A 21,826-nucleotide genomic window follows, 5' to 3' on the forward strand; every position below is an offset into this window, starting at 1 on the left:
CTCCAGAGCCGCAGCAATGTGGTTGACTCTTAACTGCCCTGGGGCAACTAGGGATGGGCAATAAATGCTGGCCCAGCTAGCGACGCCCGTGTCCCACGAATGAATTAAAAAACAGAGCCTGAAACTGTGGCTGTTGGGTTAAGAGGCGTATGCTTCTAATGTGTAACTCTGCAATTAAATATATAAGGTGGTAAAGATTGGCTCCGGTTCCAACCTTTGCCAACTAGCTTTCTGGAGTATAACAGTTAGTTGGGGAATAATTAATGGCCCAGGACACTGACAACGCCCCTGCTCTTCTTCAGAATAGTGTCGTCTTGTATGTCCACCTGAGAATCAGGCCACAAGTTAAAGTTTTACCTGCAGGATATTACCTCCAACAGTGTAGCACGCCTTCATTCCTTTCTGTGCTAGGATTGTCAGCCCAGACTTTGTGCTTGGGCCCTGGAATAGGACTTGAACCCACTACCTTTCAACTTGCTGAATATTAAGAAATGCCTGTCCCATTGGGTATTAAACCTCTCACATCGCACCCATACAGCACATGTCCTCAGAGCTCTTGTTAGAACTCCCACCCCATACAATAAGAAGCTGACTGGGAAAACTGGGTTTGGGGTTTCAACACAGATGTCCGAGTTTGAATTCACATGTTAAGGCCTGTTATTAGGACACAAGGTTGGGAGTTTCAGCAATTGTGTGTGTAGTAGTACGTAGGTTGCAACTGGGCTAAAGAATAGTTGTAGAGACGGAATTTTACGGTCTTGCTTGTCCCGAAACCGTAAAATCCTGCCTGAGGTCAATGGACCTTCCCACTGACCGCCCCTCGCTTGCTCCGATTCCCGTAGCGGGCAGGGCGATAAAATTCCGGACATCAAGATGTCTGAACAATAACTGGTTTCTTGGATGGAACTGACTATTTACACATATATTAGACTACAGTCTAAACCAGCACTATCCTTGCTTATATAAGAATGAAATTCTATAGAAGTTACAAGTGAGAATTGATTTACATACGTGCTGATGTTGGCTTCCTTCACTGAACTCATTTTCTCATGTTGGACCTTTTCTGGTTTCTCCACTCTCTTCTTCACTGTTGCCTCTTCCATTCTCTGCGCCATCTCCTTCAAACATTCCTCGCTCGCTACATTCTGAACCTGTTCCACCCTTTCTGACCTTCCGGAGTGCTGTGCTGATATCGGCGCACCCTCTGCTGGTATATGCACACTCTTAGTTTCCAGTACAGCCTCTGCTGGTAACTGCACACCCTCTGCTGGTATCTGCACACTCTTAGTTTCCAGTACAGTCTCTGCTGGTATCTGCACACTCTTAGTTTCCATTACAGTCTCTGCTGGTAACTGCACACCCTCTGCTGGTATCTGCACACACTCTGCTGGTATCTGCACACACTCTGCTGGTATCTGCACACTCTCGGTTTCCAGTACAGTCTTTGTTGGATTTCCTATGGTAAGAGTCGCCTGCAGAGTTTCTGCTGGTGTCCACACACTCTTGGTTTTCTGCACACCCTCTGCTGGTATCTGCACACTCTCAGTTTCCAGTACAGTCTCTGCTGGAGTTCCCATGGTAAGAGTTGCCTGCAGAGCTTCTGCTGGTACCTGCAAACTTTCGGTTTTCTGTACAGTTGCTGCTGGTATCTGCGCACTCTCAGTCTCCTGCACAGTCTCTGTGGATGTCCGCACACTCTTAGTTTCCAGCACAGTCGCTCCATGTGTCTGCTCGGATTGCTGCACAGTCCCTGGTCGAGTGCCCTTGCCCTCTGCTTTCTCTGTGTGTTCTCCTGGGAGCCTCTCACTGGCCTCATGGTAATCACTCTCCGTGCTTTCATCATCCGACTCACTTGATGAACTCTCCGAACTGGATTCTTCAGAAGACGTTGACTCGTATCTAGAGAAAAGAAACGGAGGCTCAGCACATTCTCCTCAACTGATTATTCTCCTTCCAGTTATCTATCCCCGCTTCCCAAAGAAGCCAATGATGCTAGAATATAGTTCCCTGTGGAGTGAGAGCACCCGGGAGAGTCCTCGGAGGATCGGGACCCCAGGAGGGTGCTTGAAGGCAGAACCCCAGGAGGACGGGACCCCAAGAGGGAGCTCGAGGACCGGGACCCTGGGCGGGTGTTTGAAGGCAGGACCCCAGGAGGGCGGGAACCCAGGAGGGTGCTTGAAGGCAGGACCCCGGGACAGGGATCGAGAACCTTAGGTTATGCGCCGTGTAATTTCAAAATCTGCAGCTGACTTTAAACTTGGAAGTGTTGTGAACTGTGAGGACAACAGCGATAAACTCCAAGGGGATACAGACAGGCTGGTGAAATGGGGAGACATGAGGCAGTGGAAACTTAATGCAGAGAATTTTGAAATGTTCTGGAAGGAAGAACGTAGAGACACAATATGAGATAAAGGGTATAATTTTCAGATAGGTGCAGGACTGAGACCTGGGGGAATACACACACAAATCACTGAAGGGCAGGCTGAGAAAGTTGTTAAACACACAGATTGGATCCTGGGCTTTTTAAATAGAGGCACAAAGCACAAAAACAAGGAAGTCATGGTCAACCTTTATAAACCCCGGTTCAGACCCAACTGGAGTATTGTGTCCAATTCTGGAATCACACTTTCAAAAGAAAGCAAATGTTTCGAGTCTGGAAGGCCCTTTGTCAGAGCTGACTCAATGATCTCCTGTTCTGTAACCATTCTATGATGTTTCTCCTCCAAGATCACTCTAACCAGCAGAGATAACAGTGTCTCTGTTCACAACACAAGGCAGCATCAAACAATGAGATTGGCTATATTTTCATATGGGATGTCTGGTTTGTAACCCCAATGGAGTGACCTATCAAACCAGCAAACTCTGCTGTAAAATACTCCCTGACTCTTACATCAGCCTCTGAGGGCAGTGTAGCTGGATAATAAACACACTGTTCCCAGACAGGATCACTCACTGTGTAACAATATAGAACCCTGATTATTCAGCAGGGTAAGGATCACTCACTGTGTAATATTGTGGAGCCCTGGTTACTCAGCAGGGTAAGGATCACACACTGTGTAACAATACAGAGCCTCTGGTTATTCAGCAGGGTAAGGATCACTCACTGTGTAATATTGTGGAGCCCTGGTTACTCAGCAGGGTAAGGATCACACACTGTGTAACAATACAGAGCCCCTGGTTGTTCAGCAGGGTAAGGATCACTCACTGTGTAATATTGTAGAGCCCTGGTTATTCAGCAGGGTAAGGATCACTCACTGTGTAACAATACAGAACCCCATGTCTTTCAGAGGGTATGGATCACAAAACAGTACAAAGTCTCTATATATTCATGAGGAAGAGAGTTAGAAATTGAAATTCTGGATTATTTTGGCACATTCTGCTCCCAGGGTGATTCTCACCCCAGCCAGGAGCCTTAACGAACAGCTCTCGGGCTCGGGGTCTTGCTGCTGAACATGAGCTCAGTCCATGAACTATTTTGCGTACCCCCACATTCCTCCAGGCCCCCCCCCCCCGCCCTACATTCTTCCAGGCCCCCCCCGCCCCCCCCACATTCCTCCAGGCCCCCACCCCCACCCCACATTCTTCCAGGCTTCCCCCCCACACCCATTGCTCAACTCAGCCGAGTACAATCCCAGTGAGAACAAGGGCGAGATCAGGAAGCTGGGGTATATATCCAGGTCTGAGATTATATAACCTTAATGACTTCAATCAGGCCATTGAGGTTGCCCTATTGGAGTATGAACTCCCTGATTAAGGCACGCCATCTACAAGTCCAGGCAGCGGGCGATCGAGGGGGTCGTCCAACCCAACTGTCTGCCTCTCTACCGCGGTTATATTCGCGGTCAGGCGTCCCTGGAGAGGGATCCTACGGTGTCTGAGGGCACTGTGAATGCCTTCCGTGCCCGCTGGGCACCGCAGGTACTGACTGCATTACTGACCCCTCTAATCACATCTTAATTTGATGTTTTAAGTTTCCTTTCCACTTTGTCTTTTGTTTTGGGTTCCTCTCCTTTTAGGGAGCTGTTCTTTTTTTGAGTTGTCCATGAATTAATTTGATTTAGTTTAATTGGTTGGACCATTAAAGAGGTCCCTGATCAAGGAGTCAATTGATAGGCCAATCAGGGAGTCTCTCCCTTGTATTTAACCGGGCATGTCAGTTCCTCTGGCACCCCCGAGGGTAGACTGCTGACGGATAGCACTCTGTACTGCTGTTGGAATTGTAAATAAATGGATTTTGGTGAAGGGATTTCTGCCTCTGAAGATTTATTACAAAACCAGCTGGCCAGTATTAGCTAACAACGTTTTCTAGTTTTACTCAGAGACAGAGGTAAGAAGCACCAATCACCTGAAGCTAAAGAACTTCTCCGATGCCTGTTTGGAGTGGAGTTCAGTGAGAATCTCAATAATAAATCACTCTGGTCTATGCTGTGAGGCTGGGGATCTAAACGAGTAGAGTAGGAATGTACCACTGGACTGTGAACCCTCAAACTCACCCGCCATTCACTCCGATAAACTGAAGGCTCTTCTTTGCTGGAGGACTTTCAGGACTTGCTCCTCTCTCCTTTTTCATGATGGACTTGAGTTGTGTTCCCTGTGGGGAAACTGAAAGGAAACAGAAGGAGAAAAAGACCTTTACCTCAGAGAGAGAAAATCCGCTTTGCCCCAGCCCCAACATACAAAATAGGAGCAGCAATTAACTAAAAAAGTAAAGTAGAATTTATTTATTAGTGTCACAAGTAAGGCTTACATTCACACTGCAATGAAGTTACTGTGAAAATCCCCTAGTCGCCGCCACACTCCGGCGCCTGTTCAGGCACCTAACCAGCATGTCTTTTGGACTGTGGGAGGAAACCCACGCAGACACGGGGAGAATGTGCAAACTCCACACAGACAGTGACCCAAGCCAGGAATCGAACCTGGGTCCCTAGCGCTGTGAGGCAACAGTACTAACTATTGTGCCTCCTTGCCGCCCCAGATGACCTGTCTCACCTTTCAATACAATCATGGCCTACCTTAGGCTTCAAATCCACTTTCCTGCTTGCTCCCCATATTAGAATCATAGAATCCCTATAGTGCAGGAGGAGGCCATTCGGCGCATCGAGCCTGCACCGACCACAATCCTACCCAGGCCCTATGCCCACGTCCCCACATATTTACCGTGCTAATTGCCCTGACACTAAGGGGCAATTTAGCATGGCCAATCAACCTAACCCGCACATCTTTCGGACTGTGGGAGGAAACCGGAGCACCCGGAGGAAACCCACGCAGACACGGGGAGAACATGCAGATTCTGCACAGTCACTCAAGGTTGGAATTGAACCCGGGTCCCTGGCGCTGTGAGGCAGCGGTGCTAACCACTGTGCCACCGTGCTGCCCATATTCTTTGACTCCCTAAGACCCCAAGTATCCCAAACTTAAGTGTAGTCAACAACGGAACAGCCGCAGCTCTCTTGTGATGGACAATTCCAAAGATTCACAACACTTTGAGTGAAGTAATCTCTCCTTATTTCAGTCCTAGACGATTGACTCCTTTACCTGAGACTGTACTCTTCCCCCATGTTTTTAAGATTCCCCGACCAGCAGAAACACTCTCAGTGTCCACCCTGTTAAATCCCTTCAGAATCTTGCATCATTCAATGCGATTGCCTCTCATTCTCAACTGCAGGAAACATGGGTCCAATTTTCTCAGCCTCTCATCATAGAACAATCCCCCTCATCCCAGCCGTCAATCTAATGAACCCTTGCTGCATCGTTTCCAATACACGTATATGCATCCCTAAATATGGAGGCCAAAACTGTGCACTTCCAGACGTGGTCTCACCAAAGCCCTGCAAGACTATTTTCCTGTACTCTAATCCCCTTTGCATAAAGGCTGATGTACCCACTGGCATAGAATCATGAATCATAGGTGGCACGATGGCACAGTGGTTAGCACTGCTGCCTCACAGCGCCTAGCACTGCTGCCTCACAGCGCCAGGGACCCAGGTTCAATTCCGGCCTCGGGTCACTGTCTGTGTGGAGTTTGCATGCCCTCCCCGTGTCTGCGTGGAGTTTGCATGCCCTCCCCGTGTCTGCATCGGTTTCCTCCCACAGTCCAAAGGTGTGCGGTTAGGTTGGTTGGCCATGCTAAATTGTCCCTTAGTGTCAGGGGGATTAGCAGGGTAAATAAGTGGGGTTACGGGGATAGGGCCTGGGTGCGATTGTGGTCGGTGCAGACTTGATGGGCTGAATGGCCTCCTTCTGCACTGTAGGGATTTTGTAGAGATTCTATGAATCTCAGCCCATCATGCCAGCTCTTTGAAGGACGTGGGTTGGAACGTAGGGGGGAGAATGCCTCTGTTCGTCTCCATTCAGCATTTTCTGATGTTCACCTGGGAGGGTAGACATGGTTTAAAAATCTCAACCCAAAGATAGCACTTCTTGCATTGCCACACTCCCTCAGCACCAACACCGGAGTGTCAAGTCTTGATAAAGCGCTCAGGATTCGAGTGGGATCTGAGCACGCACCTTGTGACTCAGGTGACTCAACAATCTCGGAGCACGGAAGCCGATGCAATTGCCAGTCGAGCCAATCAGGGAGATATTTCCCAGACATATCAGCTACTGGGATCTTCTTACAATCCACTCGGCTCTTTGCTGCTCTCCTCATGACACCAACTAATCAAACCACAATGCGTCAAGCAGAGCTCAAACCTTTACTCTGTATCTAACCCCGTGCTGTACCTGTCCTGGGAGTGTTTGATGGGGACAGTGTAGAGGGAGCTTTACTCTGTATCTAACCCCGTGCTGTACCTGTCCTGGGAGTGTTTGATGGGGACAGTGTAGAGGGAGCTTTACTCTGTATCTAACCCCGTGCTGTACCTGTCCTGGGAGTGTTTGATGGGGACAGTGTAGAGGGAGCTTTACTCTGTATCTAACCCCGTGCTGTATACCTGTCCTGGGAGTGTTTGATGGGGACAGTGTAGAGGGAGCTTTACTCTGTATCTAACCCCGTGCTGTACCTGTCCTGGGAGTGTTTGATGGGGACAGTGTAGAGGGAGCTTTACTCTGTATCTAACCCTGTGCTTTACCTGTCCTGGGACTAGATACATCGATGACATTTTCTTCCTTTGGACTCATGGTGAACAATCACTGAAACAACTCTATGATGACATCAACAAGTTCCATCCCACCATCAGACTCACCATAGACTACTCTCCGGAATCGGTTGCATTCTTGGACACACGCATCTCCATTAAGGACGGTCACCTCAGCACCTTACTGTACCGCAAGCCCACGGATAACCTCACGATGCTCCACTTCTCCAGCTTCCACCCTAAACACGTTAAAGAAGCCATCCCCTACGGACAAGCCCTCCGTATACACAGGATCTGCTCGGATGAGGAGGATCGCAACAGACACCTCCAGACGCTGAAAGATGCCCTCATAAGAACAGGATATGGCGCTCGACTCATTGATCAACAGTTCCAACGCGCCACAGCGAAAAACCGCACCGACCTCCTCAGAAGGCAAACACGGGACACAGTGGACAGAGTACCCTTCGTTGTCCAGTACTTCCCCGGAGCGGAGAAGCTACGACATCTCCTCCGGAGCCTTCAACATGTCATTGATGAAGACGAACATCTCGCCAAGGCCATTCCCACACCCCCACTTATTGCCTTCAAACAACCGCACAACCTCAAACAGACCATTGTCCGCAGCAAACTACCCAGCCTTCAGGAGAACAGTGACCATGACACCACACAACCCTGCCACAGCAACCTCTGCAAGACGTGCCGGATCATCGACACAGATGCCATCATCTCACGTGAGGACACCATCCACCAGGTACACGGTACATACTCTTGCAACTCGGCCAACGTTGTCTACCTGATACGCTGCAAGAAAGGATGTCCCGAGGCATGGAACATTGGGGAAACTATGCAGACGCTGCGACAACGGATGAATGAACACCGCTCGACAATCACCAGGCAAGACTGTTCTCTTCCTGTTGGGGAGCATTTCAGCGGTCACGGGCATTCGGCCTCTGATATTCGGGTAAGCGTTCTCCAAGGCGGCCTTCGCGACACACGACAGCGCAGAGTCGCTGAGCAGAAACTGATAGCCAAGTTCCGCACACACGAGGACGGTCTCAACCGGGATATTGGGTTCATGTCACACTATTTGTAACCCCCACAGTTGCCTGGACCTGCAGAGTTTCACTGGCTGTCTTGTCTGGAGACAATACACATCTTTTTAGCCTGTCTTGATGCTCTCTCCACTCACATTGTTTTGTTTCTTAAAGACTTGATTAGTTGTAAGTATTCGCATTCCAACCATTATTCATGTAAATTGAGTTTGTGTCTTTATATGCTCTGTTTGTGAACAGAATTCCCACTCACCTGAAGAAGGGGCTTGGAGCTCCGAAAGCTTGTGTGGCTTTTGCTACCAAATAAACCTGTTGGACTTTAACCTGGTGTTGTTAAACTTCTTACTGTGTTTGATGGGGACAGTGTAGAGGGAGCTTTATTCTGTATCTAACCCCGTGCTGTACCTGTCCTGGGAGTGTTTGATGGGGACAGTGTAGAGGGAGTTTTACTCTGTATCTAACCCCGTGCTGTACCTGTCCTAGGAGTGTTTGATGGGACAGTGTAGAGGGAGCTTTACTCTGTATCTAACCCCGTGCTGTACCTGTCCTGGGAGTGTTTGATGGGGACAGTGTAGAGGGAGCTTTACTCTGTATCTAACCCCGTGCTGTACCTGTCCTGGGAGTGTTTGATGGGGGACAGTTTAGAGGGAGCTTTACTCTGTATCTAACCCCATGCTATACCTGTCCTGGGAGTGTTTGATGGGGGACAGTGTAGAGGGAGCTTTACTCTGTATCTAACCCTGTGCTGTACCTGTCCTGGGAGTGTTTGATGGGGGACAGTGTAGAGGGAGCTTTACTCTGTATCTAACCCTGTGCTGTACCTGTCCTGGGAGTGTTTGATGGGGACAGTGTAGAGGGAGCTTTACTCTGTATCTAACCCCGTGCTATACCTGTCCTGGGAGTCAGGTACCCTGTGAAAGGGTTAACACAATAGGCTGAAGGGTTACCTGGCCTTGTCGAGTCATCCTCAGACAGGACGGAAGCTTCCTGTCTCACCGAAGCCGGACACCCTGTCTCTGTGGGTTGGTGCTGGTGGGGTGCTGCTTTTAGTGTGGGGAGCGTCGCCACAGAACTATAAACATTGGAAGCCATAACATACCGAGGAGCCTCAGTGACACGGAGTGACTGTCCAGAGGAGGCAGCGGGATCAGCTTTCTGGTCTTCTCGAGAGGCTTGACAGATAAAAAAAGGATAAGGTAAGACACTGACCCTCAGTGTCGAATTCAAGATCCATCTGGACTGCGACTGCCTCAACCCTCCAAGGAGAGCTTTACAGTGGAGTCTGCCAGTATTTACCGCTCCCATTTTAGTGCGTGAAGTGACATCACATTAGGAAAACACACCTCTCAGCTTGAAGATCAGGGATGCTTGGCTAGTTTTATTCAGGATCTAACCCCATGCTGTCCTGAGAGTGTTTGATGGGGGACAGTATAGAGGAAGCATTATTCTGTATCTAACCCCGTGCTGTACCTGTCCTGGGAGTGTTTGATGGGGGACAGTGTAGAGGGAACTTTACTCTGTATCTAACCCCGTGCTGTACCTGTCCTGGGAGTGTTTGATGGGGACAGTGTAGAGGGAGTTTACTCTGTATCTAACCCCGTGCTGTACCTGTCCTGGGAGTGTTTGATGGGGACAGTGTAGAGGGAGCTTTACTCTGTATCTAACCCCGTGCTGTACCTGTCCTGGGAGTGTTTGATGGGGGACAGTGTAGAGGGAGCTTTACTCTGTATCTAACCCCGTGCTGTACCTGTCCTGGGAGTGTTTGATGGGGGACAGTGTAGAAGGAGCTTTACTCTGTATCTAACCCCGTGCTGTACCCGTCCTGGGAGTGTTTGATGGGGACAGTGTAGAGGAAACATTAATCTTGCCGTAATTTTATCGCCTCACCTGCCCCAAGCTCGTAAGATCCCACCCGAGGCCAACGGAGAATGCCGTTCCGGCATCTGCATCTAACCCCGTGCTGTACCTGTCCTGGGAGTGTTTGATGGGGACAGTGTAGAGGGAGCTTTACTCTGTATCTAACCCCGTGCTGTACCTGTCCTGGGAGTGTTTGATGGGGGCAGTGTAGAGGGAGTTTTACTCTGTATCTAACCCCGTGCTGTACCTGATCTGGGAGTGCCCATTATTAACAGTGGATTAAGAAAATGATCTCTTTTTGAGAGTTCAATGGCCATTGAAGCGTTCCTCACTCCCACACTGTGAAAAATGCCTCTTTCCCTGGGATGGTTTTCTAAAACCCAGCTCAATGTTATCTGCCAGTGTTTAGTGTCCACGTCAGGACAGCTTCCTGCTGGTGTGCGTTACAAATTGGAACTGGTCCGGGGTGGTCCCACCTTATACATGGGATCTCTCAGCGAGAGTCCTTCCCCTCTGATCTGCACTGAGTCTCAGGGTCCCACAACAGAATCCATTGTCTTAGCCCCTAGCTGACCCAGTCTCCTCGAGAACTCCCAATATACGGAAAGGTTTCTAATTCACTCCAGATGAGAGTGTGCACTCTATCCAGATATAAACTCTCCTGAATAAAACCACTTCCTATTCACTCAAATCACACAGAAATCCTGTCCCAATAAAACACACGGCAGGATAAACACTGCAGCCAGTGGTGGGGGTTACTCTCCAGCTGTTGATGTTCAGAAGACCAGACATTCAGAATGTGGAAGCAAATTCAAACATAGGAACTTCAGGAGGAGGGGAGGGGGAATGAGGGACTGAGGGAGGGGAGTGGGAATGAGGGACCGAGGGAGAGGGAATGAGGGACCTGAGGGAGAGGGAATGAGGGACCTGAGGGAGAGGGAATGAGGGACCGAGATAGGGGGTGAGGGACCAAGAGAGGAGAGTGGGAATGGAGGACTGAGCGAGGGGAGTGGGAGTGAGTGACTGAGGGAGGGGAGTGGGAGTGAGTGACTGAGGGAGGGGAGTGGGAATGAGGGACTGAGGGGAAGTGAGTGGGAATGAGTGACTGAGGGAAGTGAGTGGAAGTGAGTGACTGAAGGAGGGGAGTGAGAATGGGGGACTGAGGGAGGTGAGTGGGAATGAGTGAATGAGGGGAGGGGAGTAGGAGTGAGTGACTGAGGGGAGTGGGAATGAGGGACCGAGGGAGGGGAGTAGGAATGAGTGACTGAGGGGAGGGGAGTGGGATTGAGGGACTGAAGGAGGGGAGTGGGAATGAGGGACTGAGGGAGGTGAGTGGAAGTGAGTGACTGAGGGAGGGGAGTGGGAGTGAGTGACTGAGGGAGGGGAGTGAGACTGAGTGACTGAGGGAGGGGAGGGGGGATGAGTGACCGAGGGAGGTGAGTGGGAGTGAGTGACTGAGGGAGGGGAGTGGGAGTGAGTGACCGAGGGAGGGGAGGGGGAATGAGTGACCAAGGGAGGGGAGTGGGAATGAGGGACCGAGGGAGGGGAGTAGGAATGAGTGATGGAGGGGAGGTGAATGGGATTGAGGGACTGGAGGGGGAGTGGGAATGAGGGACTGAGGGAGGTGAGTGGGAGTGAGTGACTGAGGGAGGGGAGTGGGAGCGAGTGACTGAGGGAGGGGAATGGGAGTGAGTGACTGAGGGAGGGGAGTGTGAATGGGGGACTGAGAACAGATGAGTGGGAATGAGTGACTGAGGGGAGGTGAGTGGGAGTGAGTCACTGAGGGAGGGGGTGGGAGTGAGTGACTGAGGGAAGGGGAGTGGGAATGAGTGACTGAGGGAGGGGTGTGGGAGTGAGTGACTGAGAGAGGGGAGTGGGGATGAGTGACTGAGGAGAGGTGAGTGGGAATGAGTGACCAAAGGAGGAAAGTGGAAATGAGGGACTGAAGGAGGGGAGTGGGATTGAGTGACTGAGGGAGGGGAGTGGGAATGAGTGACTGAGGGGAGGTGAGTGGGAATGAGGAACTGAGGGGAGGTGAGTGGTAATGAGTGACTGAGGGGAGGTGAGTGGGAATGAGGGACTGAGGGGAGTTGAATGGGAATGAGGGACTGAGGCAGGTGAGTGGGACTGAGGGAGGGGAGTGGGAATGAGGGACTGAGGGAGGGGAGTGGGAATGAGTGACTGAGGGAGGGGAGTGGGAATGAGTGACTGAGGGGAGGTGAGTGGGAATGAGGAACTGAGGGGAGGTGAGTGGTAATGAGTGACTGAGGGGAGGTGAGTGGGAATGAGGGACTGAGGGGAGTTGAATGGGAATGAGGGACTGAGGCAGGTGAGTGGGACTGAGGGAGGGGAGTGGGAATGAGGGACTGAGGGAGGTGAGTGGGAATGAGGGACTGAGGCAGGTGAGTGGGACTGAGGGAGGGGAGTGGGAATGAGGGACTGAGGGAGGTGAGTGGGAATGAGTGACTGAGGGAAGGGAATGGGACTGAGGCAGGTGAGTGGGACTGAGGGAGGGGAGTGGGAATGAGGGACTGAGGGAGGTGAGTGGGAATGAGTGACTGAGGGAAGGGAATGGGACTGAGGCAGGTGAGTGGGACTGAGGGAGGGGAGTGGGAATGAGGGACTGAGGGAAGGGAGTGGGACTGAGGGAAGGGAGTGGGACTGAGGGAAGGGAGTGGGACTGAGGGAGGGGAGTGGGAATGAGGTTGGTGAGGACAGGGCCTAGCTGGAAGTGGGCTAGCAGCAGGAAGAGTGGCTCACAGGAAGGGTGAGGAGGCTGGAGATAAGCAGGAGACGGGAGTCCGGGATAAGAATGTCTGGGACGGGGATCTGATTCCTGTCAGAAAGATCAGACGGATGGCAGGATGTGGTTGCTGATCCCAGCTCCGCTGTGTGGTACTGGCTGTGTATTTCCCAGGCTCTGACTGCAGGCTGTCCCGGCAGGCTGAGGGGATGCTAATTGTCTAGTTTCCACCTCTGCTCCCCTCCTGTCATTCCAGTGCTGCTATTTTTGGACAGATCCAATGATTCCGTGCACTTTGCTGGGTCAGCACTGCTGTCAGTTCACTGGAAAGCAGATCTGCTGTTTTTCTGCGCTGTCTCAATATTTTTCTCACCACTTTTTCATTCGTCTGTGACTGGAATTGCAAATCCTGGGCTTTGGGGAAATCATTCTCTGTCTGGGGGCAAAACTCCAACTGTTCTGGTAAAAAAACTAAATTAACCTGAAAGCTGGAAACACTTCCATTTCGTCTTACCTCCCCTCCCATAAGATAGGAAATAGGAGTAGGCCATTTGGCCCATCCAGTCTGTTCCACCATTCAATATTTAATTAGTCACAAGTAGGCTCACATTGACACAGCAATGAAGTTACTGTGAAAATCCCCTGGTTGCCACATTCCGGCGCCTGTGCGGGTACACTGAGGGAGAATTTAGCACGGCCAATGTACCCAAATCAGCACGTCTTTCAGACTGTGGGAGGAAACCGGAGCACCCGGAGGAAACCCACGCAGACACGGGGAGAACGTGCAGACTCCACACAGACAGTGACCTGAGCCGGGAATCGAACTCAGGTCCCTGGCGCTGTGAGGCAGCAGTGCTAACCACTGTGTCACCGTGTCGTCCACAATAAGAGCACAGCTGATCTGATCTTGACTTTAAAAGCACTTTCTTGCCTGTCCTCTGTAATCCTCAAATTCCTCATCAATCTGTCTAACTCAGCCTGGACTAAATTCAATGACCCAGCCTCCACTGTTCTCCAGGGGAGAGAATTCCAAAGACCCTTCCATCCTCTTCCTCTCCATCCTAAATGGGAGAACCCTTATCCTCAAGTTCTAGACTCCCCCATTAGGTGAAACATCGTTTTAGCATCTATCCACCTTGAGGATAAGAGGTAAACCGGGGCTGACTCTGGAGATGGCGGGACTGATGTATGAGGAGAGGTTGACTAGGTTTGGATTGTTTTTGCTGGAGTTCAGACGAATGAGAGGGGATCTCATAGAGATTTATAAAATTCTAACAGGACTAGACAGGGTAGACGCAGGGAGGATGTTCCTGATGGTGGGGGAGTCCAGAACCAGGGGTCACAGTCTGAGGATTCGGGGTAGACCATTTGGGACGGAGATGAGGAGACATTTCTTCATCCAAAGAGTGGTGAGCCTGTGGAATTCATTACCACAGGAAGTAGTTGATGCCAAAACAGTGAATGTATTCAAGAGGCGGCTGGATATAGCACTTGGGGCGAATGGGATCAAAGGTTATGGGGAGAAAGCAGGATTAGGCTATTGAGTTGGATGATCAGCCATGGTCGTGATGAATGGCGGAGCAGGCTCGAAGGGCCGAATGGCCTCCTCTTGCTCCTATCTTCTATGTTTCTGTGTTTTTAAACCTTTTAGAACTGAGTTGAGGAAACATTTCTTCACTCAGAGAGTGGTGAATGTGTGGAATTCACTACCACAGAAAGGCCAAAACGTTGTCTGATTTCAAGAAGAAATTAGATATAGCTCTTGGGAGTAAAGTGACCAAGGGATATGGGAGGGAAGGCAGGATCAGGATGTAAAATTTGATGATCAGCCATGATCAAAATGAATGACGGATAAGGCTCGAAGGGCTGAATGGCCTATCCTGCTTCTAGTTTCTATGTTCCTAAGTCAAGTCCCCTCAGAATCTTATATGGTTCAATAAGATCACTTCTCATTTATCTAGACTTCAGTGAGTATGGGCCCAACCTGCTCAACCTTGCCTCAGAAGACAACCTCTTCATTCCAGGAATCAGCCCAATGAACCTTCCCTGAACAGCCTCCAATGTAAGTATACCCCTCCTTAAGTTAGGAGACCTGAACTGCACATAGTACTGTGAGATTGGCAGCACAGTAACATCGGGAAACTTGAAAATGACAATCCTTACCTTGTGTGAGTTGCTCTACAGCTTCCCGTAGCTCTGCCCCGCTCGGACCCGACTTGGCCTGCTTCACACTCTTTGCTGTGGTCATTACCGAGTTCACCTCCTCGCAGGTGGACGCGAGCGTCGTTACAATGGTGCAGGTCACCACCTTGGCCGCCACCTCCTTAAATGGTGTGTCGGAGCTGGGCCCCATTGTCTCCTCGCCCACTGCCATCTCGCCTCCACTGCGCACACCGCTGCCCGATGTGTTTGCAGGTGGCGCGGTCATGCTGGCAGGGTGGCGACTGCTGCTGGGTGCTGCCTGGACTACGTCCACCTTCGAGTGCGGCATCTGCTTGGGTGTCCCCTGCGGGTGCACGAACTGTGGCTGCCCGCTGCTCTGAGCCAGATCCTTGCATGCCTGCTCGCTAAGAGAATATCCAAAATGGCTAACTTGCACGCCCACTGACCGTTGCGGGACCAGCTCAATGAAGCGCTCCTTCCTGCCCCCGCCTGGGGCAATGTCTCCCCTTTTGCCCATGAGTGGTTGAGATTGGGGATCTGCCTCCGGGGCAGCTCTCCAGGTCCTGCCTTGGTCGGGTGGCTGCTTTGACCAGGCCGGGATTGCTCCTCCGGCACTAGCCGCTGCCGAGATTTCAGCCTGTTGCCTTTTATCCGTCATCTCTTTCCTGTGGCCCTCAATGCTCTGGTGAGTGGCCTCCAGCTCTTTGGTGCTTTCCTGCAGCCGCTTCTCCAGCATCGCAATCTTCTTGGTTAGTAGCTCAGTGACGTGACGGTAGTGTTCCACCTCTAGCTGTAGTGTTGAGGGGGATATTCCTAGGTCCTTCTCTCTCACCCAAACGCCCACACTCCTGACTTGAGCCGGGCTTCCGTTTGCCACTTTGACCCTTGAACTCGGCTCAGTTCCAAAACTGCTTGGCCTGGGGTCTTTGGATTGGATGGAGTTTTCATTTTCAAGTTTCACGATATTATCCAGTGACGATTTCTTGAGGCTTGGAGATCGAGGCAGTTCTACTTTGCCCTGGACGCTCTCCTCTTCTGGTATGTCAATGTAAAGCTCCCCTTTGGGCTTGCTGGGCCCACTCAGTGATTTCTGTGGCCAAAAGCCCATGCTGTGGCCGAGGAACTTCTGACTCTTCAGCTGGACGCTGAGTTGCCTCTTCTCTTCTTGAAGGACAGAGATTTTCACCTGAAGAACAGGAACTATCTTGACTTGGTCCTCCAGCTCCCGCAGTCTCCGCAGAGCCACGGCCATCTGCTCCCGGATGTTGTGCAGGTGAGTCGGGTTCGGGGTGGAGGGCGTCACCAGGCCCGAGCTAAGGGGAGTGAACTGCCCACAGGGAGCGCTCTGCGACCCATTGAAGGAGGACAACCTAGTGGACGACTGGCTCTGTAGGCCCGTTCCGGCCAGGGAGCTGGTGGAGCCTGCCACGCTGCTGTGCAGGCTGCTCAGGCTGGTGTAGCGTGGCCTTCTGCCCTCCCCGCACCCCAGGGGCTCCTCTTCCAGCCGCCTCTTGGTTTCCAGCAGGGTCTTTTCCACCCTTGCGTTGTAACTGCCGGGCAGCAGTGGTGGTGGCCTGTTGTAGCCCCCGGAAAAGCTGCAGGCGGGGGCGTACATGCTCCGGCCGCAGTACGAGACAGAGGAACGCCTGCTGTCAGCGCTGGCATTGGAGCAGAGTGATTCAGTGGATGTCCACCAGGACCCCGTGTAGCTGCAACCCCTTGGCTTCCGGTGGATGTGAACCTTCTTTATTGTGTTCCCCTTCTCGATGTCATCTACGTACTTCACAAAGTCCAGGTCCAGATGGAAACCATAGGGAGTTTCCACAGAGTAGGGCAAGGTCTGATCCTTATCCTTGACGTTTGAACCAGCTGAAAGGTTGACCTTACCTGGAAGATACAGCAAGAGAAACAGGGGAATGAGCTATGATTCATGACAGGTGGGTATGCATTTAAAACAGCCAGAGCCGAAGGAAATTTGGCATGTTGGCTACGACTCTCACCAACTTTTACAGATGCACCATAGAAAGCATTCTTTCTGGTTGTATCACAGCTTGGTATGGCTCCTGCTCTGCCCAACACAGCAAAAAACTAGAAAAAGGTCATGAACGTAGCCCAATCCATCAGGCAAACCAGCCTCCCATCCATTGATTCTGTCTACACTTCCCGCTGCCTCGGCAAAGCAACCAGCATAATTAAGGACCCTACGCATCCCGGACATTCTCTCTTCCACCTTCTTCTGTCGGGAAAAAGATCAAAGTCTGAGGTCACATAGCAACTGATTCAAGAACAGCTTCTTCCCTGCTACCGTCAGACTTTTGAATGAACTTACTTTGCGTTAAGTTGATCTTTCTCTACACCCTAGCTATGACTGTAACACTACATTCTGCACTCTCTCCTTTCCTTCTCTATGAACGGTATATTTTGTCTGTATAGCGCGCAAGAAACAATACTTTTAACTGCATGTTAATACATGTGACAATAATAAATCAAATCAAATTTCCCTTCATTCAGGATCCTGCCATTCACACCTCCTCTAGACCCAGCTTTTGTTTCTTTACTTGTTCCATTATCACTCCCTTTGGCCTTGTAACATGAAACCTTATGCCGTTTAATCTCTCCCGTCATCCATAGAAACTGGGAGGTGTAGGCCATTCGGCCCATTGAGCCTGCTCCACCATCCAACATGGCTGATCCTTTAGCTCAATGCCATACTTCCACTCACTCTCCATATCCTTAGACACCTTTAATGTCCAGAAATCTATCTATTTCTTTCTTAAGTACACTCAGTGACTTGGCCTCCACAGCACTATATGGTAGAAAATTCCACAAATTCACCACCCTCTGAGTGATCACTCTCATAATGATCTACCCTGTATCCTGAGACTGTTACCCTTGTTCTATATCCACCAGCCAGGGGGATACATCACCCCTACATCCATTCTGACCAGCCCTATCAGGATTTTATACATTTAAATGAGATCTCTTATTCTTTTAAACTCCAGTGAATACAGGCCTAGTTGACCCAATCTCTCCTCATATGCCAATCCTACCATTCCAGGAATCAGTCTGGTGAACTTTCACTGCACTTCCTTTATGCAGACCCAAACTACCCCAGATGTGACTCAAACTAGCCCAGGTGTGATCTCACCAAGGCCCTGTTCAGCTGTATTGAGACATCTTTCCTCCTGTACTCAATTCCTCCTGTACTCAATTCCTCTTGCAATGAAGGCCAATGTGCCATTTGTCTTCCTATCTGCTTGCCTCACCTGTGTGCTTTCAATGATTGGTGCACGAGGAAACCCAGGTCCCTCTGCATATCAGCATTTCCAATCCATCATCTTTTAAATAATGAGGTGGAGATGCTGGCGTTGGACTGGGGAGGGCACACTAAGAAGCCTCACAACACCAGGTTAAAATCCAAAGGTTTATTTGGAATCAGGTGATGAAGGAGCAGCGCCCTGAAAGCTTGTGATTACAAATAAACCTGTTGGACTTTAACCTGGTACCTTTAAATAGAATCATAGAATCCTACAGTGCAGAAGGAGGCCATTTGGCCCGTTGAGTCTGCACCGAGTACAATCTCACCCAGGCCCTATCCCCATAACCCCATGCATTTACCCTAGCTAGTCCCTTGACACTAAGGGGCAATTTAGCATGGCCAATCCACCTAACCATTCTGTGAAGGGGATAACTTCACACTTATCCACGTTGTACTGCATCTGCTACGTATTCGCCCACTAACTCAACTTGCCTCAATTGCCTTGAAGCCTCTTTACTTCCCCCTCACCACTCATAATTCTACAAGGTGTCATCAGCAAATTTGGAAATATTACATTTGATTCCCTCATCCAAATTGTTGATGTATGTTGTGAATAGCTAGGACCCAGGCTCTGGTGCCTGTAGTGTTAACTCTCTATCTAAACATCAGGAGTTTCCCCTCAGTTGCAGGAACATAAAATAATTATTAATTTCAAAGTGTTTCCTGTATCACAGAAACCCTAGAGTACAGAAAGAGGCCATTCGGCCCATCGAGTTTGCAGTGACCTCAATCCCACTCAGGCCCTATCCCTGTAACCCCATGCATTTAACTTAACTAGTCCCCCTGACAGTAAGGGACAATTTAGCATGGCCAATCCACCTAACCCGCACATCTTTGGACTGTGGGAGGAAACCGGAGCACCCGGGGGAAGCCCATGCGGATATGGGGAGAACTCCACACAGACAGTGACCCAAGCCAGGAATCGAACCCAGGTCCCTGGCACTGTGAGGCAGTGGTGCTAACCACTGTGCCACCATGCCATCAGTGAGTGACTATTCCATATAGTCGCAGAGGGTATATTCACCATGATAGAAAAGTGTCCAGAGGGGCAATTTTTTCACACAGAAGGTGGTGAGTGTCTGGAACAAGCTGCCAGAGGTAGTAGTAGAGGTGGGTACAATTTTGTCTTTTAAAAAGCGTTTAGATAGTTACATGGGTAAGATGGGTATAGAGGGATATGGGCCAAATGTGGGCAATTGGGATGAGCTTAGGGGTTTAAAAAAAAAGGGCAGGATGGACAAGTTGGGCCAAAGGGCCTGTTTCCATGCTGTAAACCTCTGTGACTCTATGATATCACATTGTCACTCTGAATTCCTAAGGTTTTTTTAACCTCATGATTCAAGATGGTTTTAATTTAATCAAGAATGACCCAAACAGAAAAACACATTGGTTGCACTGACCAACTCACTGGCTTCAACTTGAAAAGAAATTGTTTCCAACACAGCGGCACTTCAAATCTCTGCAGCATTCAGCAACCACTCTCGCCGGGAGATGCGATACAGATGCCAGGGTCTGTCTGTCCAAATTCCACTCTCCCTCTCAGCCATGCACTGAGCTCACGAGTGTTTGCCCCAACCAAACAGAATAACTCATCCTGTTGACAGACACAGTAATGGGAGTAGTGGTGGTGTGTGTGTGTGTGTGCGTGTACGTGCGGTGTGTGTGGGGGGCACTGAAGGGGGAGGTGGTGGGGAAGGGCCACCCAGCGAGAGCAAAGATCTGCGGAGATTTACAACCAAGAGCCAATTCTGCAGTCAGTGCAGAGAGCGCCTCAGCTATGCGACCACGGATGGGAAATTGAAAGCAATACCAGGGCAGACCGGATCTCTATGAAATATCGTCTGTTCCTCATAAGCAATGTCATACTCAACAGGGGGCACAGCAAGATCACACGGAAATGCTCCTACTAAAGAAATTCTGCCAGGATTGTGAAGCAGAACGGCAAGACAACAGAATTTAGAAGCACGAAAGGTCAACATTATTGTGTTTAATATGAGTGATAAGCCAGGCCCGACATAATACCTCCTCCCAGAAAGCAACATTGGCTTCAACATGGAGGAGAAGCATTGGAACAAGGTCGCCCAACTTGGACCAAATGGCAAAGACGTTTGCAGTCAAGTCCGACAAATGGGAATATCTGGGGAGCTGGCCAACGAAACTCAAAGACATTGGGAACAATCCTGTCCAATTCTGGCATCTACACTTTAAGGCTTCACAAATAGGGGGAGGTGATGGCGTAGTGGTATTATCGCTGGATTATTAATCCAGGTACCCAGCTAATGTTCTTAAAAGTAAAGTTTATTTATTAGTTACAAGTAGGCTTACATTAACACTGCAACGAAGTTACTGTGAAAATCCCCTAGTCGCCACACTCCGGCGTCTGTTCGGGTCAATGCACCTAAGCAGCACATCTTTCAGATCATGGGAGGAAACCCACGCAGACACAGGGAGAATGTGCGAACTCCACACAGACAGTGACCCAAGCCAGGAATCGAACCTGGGACCCTGGCGCTGTGAGGCAGCAGTGCTAACCACTGTGCCACCATGCCTTCTGTTCTGGGGATCCGGATTCGAATCCTGCCACGGCAGAGATGGAATTTGAACTCAATGAAAAATATCTGGAATTAAGAATTTATCGATGACTATTGTCAACTGTCAGAAAAACCCATCTGTGTCATTAATGTCCTTTAGGGAAGAAAATCTGCCACCCTTACCCGGTCTGGACTACATGTGATTCAAGAGCCACAGCAATGTGGCTGACTCTCAACTGCCCTCGGGCAACTAGGGGTGGGCAATAAATGCTGGCCCAGCCAGCGACACCCATGACCCACAAATGAATAAAAAAGGAGGCACAGCATACAAAAAAGCAAGGAAGTTTTGGTAAGCCTTTATAAGCACTCTGGCTGTGCCTCAACTGTGTCCAATTCTGAGCATTACACTTCAGGAAAGCCTTGGAGAGGGTGTGGAAAATATTTACAAGAATCATCCTGGGGTGAGAGATTTCAGTTACGAGAATAGGTTGGCGAAGCTGAGGCGGTTAATCTTCATTTCTCTGAAGAGAAGGAGGTTTGATAGAGGTTTTGAACATCATGAGGGCTCTGGACAGAGTAGGTAGGGGGAAACCTGACAGAAAACATTGACAGAAGGATGAAAAACCAGAGGACGCTCATTTAAGGTGGTTGACAAAAGAAGCAAAGATGACACAAACAAAAACCTTTCCAAGCAGCCACTGGCTGGAATCTGGAATGCACTGCTTCAAAGTATGGTGGGAGGCAGATTCAATGATAACAGTCAGAAGGGAATTAAAGAAATGTTTGCAAAGGTAGGCTTTGTGGGGGAATGGGGAAAGAGCAGCGGAGTGGGACTGATTGGGTAGCGCTCCCGAAGAAGAGGCATGATGGGCCAAATGGTCTCATTCTGATGTGTAGGGTTTAATGATATTGTGCACATGACATTCAGGAAGGTGCTGATGGCTACAACGTTAGAAGTGGCAACCATTTCCCCCAGTTTTCTATCTTTGACTACCTTGGTCATTCTCTCTTAACAGAGGACTAGGGTGGGCCAGAGAGGATTACAACCCTTTAGCCAAGATCAAGCATCGGTCGGAACAAGCCCG

General features: G+C 50.0%; 1 protein-coding gene across 7 annotated transcripts in view; it reads right to left on the reverse strand.

Moving 5' to 3' along the window:
• Window positions 1-21,826, reverse strand: part of kank2 (KN motif and ankyrin repeat domains 2) — a 154,772-nt gene that overhangs the window by 20,024 nt on the left and 112,922 nt on the right. For 4 of the 7 annotated variants that reach the window (XM_078234907.1, XM_078234910.1, XM_078234908.1 and 1 more), the window contains exons 4-7: window positions 14,892-16,778; window positions 9,076-9,300; window positions 4,494-4,602; window positions 1,012-1,899 (exon numbers count right to left, since the gene is read on the reverse strand). In XM_078234907.1, coding sequence (XP_078091033.1) covers window positions 1,012-1,899; window positions 4,494-4,602; window positions 9,076-9,300; window positions 14,892-16,778 — 3,109 coding nt within the window. The remainder of the gene's footprint in view (window positions 1-1,011; window positions 1,900-4,493; window positions 4,603-9,075; window positions 9,301-14,891; window positions 16,779-21,826) is intronic. The other 3 variants (XM_078234912.1, XM_078234911.1, XM_078234913.1) reach the window with 3 other exon arrangements.

The sequence above is a fragment of the Mustelus asterias genome, chromosome 19 (genome assembly GCF_964213995.1).
Source record: "Mustelus asterias chromosome 19, sMusAst1.hap1.1, whole genome shotgun sequence".
Taxonomy (NCBI): Eukaryota; Metazoa; Chordata; class Chondrichthyes; order Carcharhiniformes; family Triakidae; genus Mustelus; species Mustelus asterias.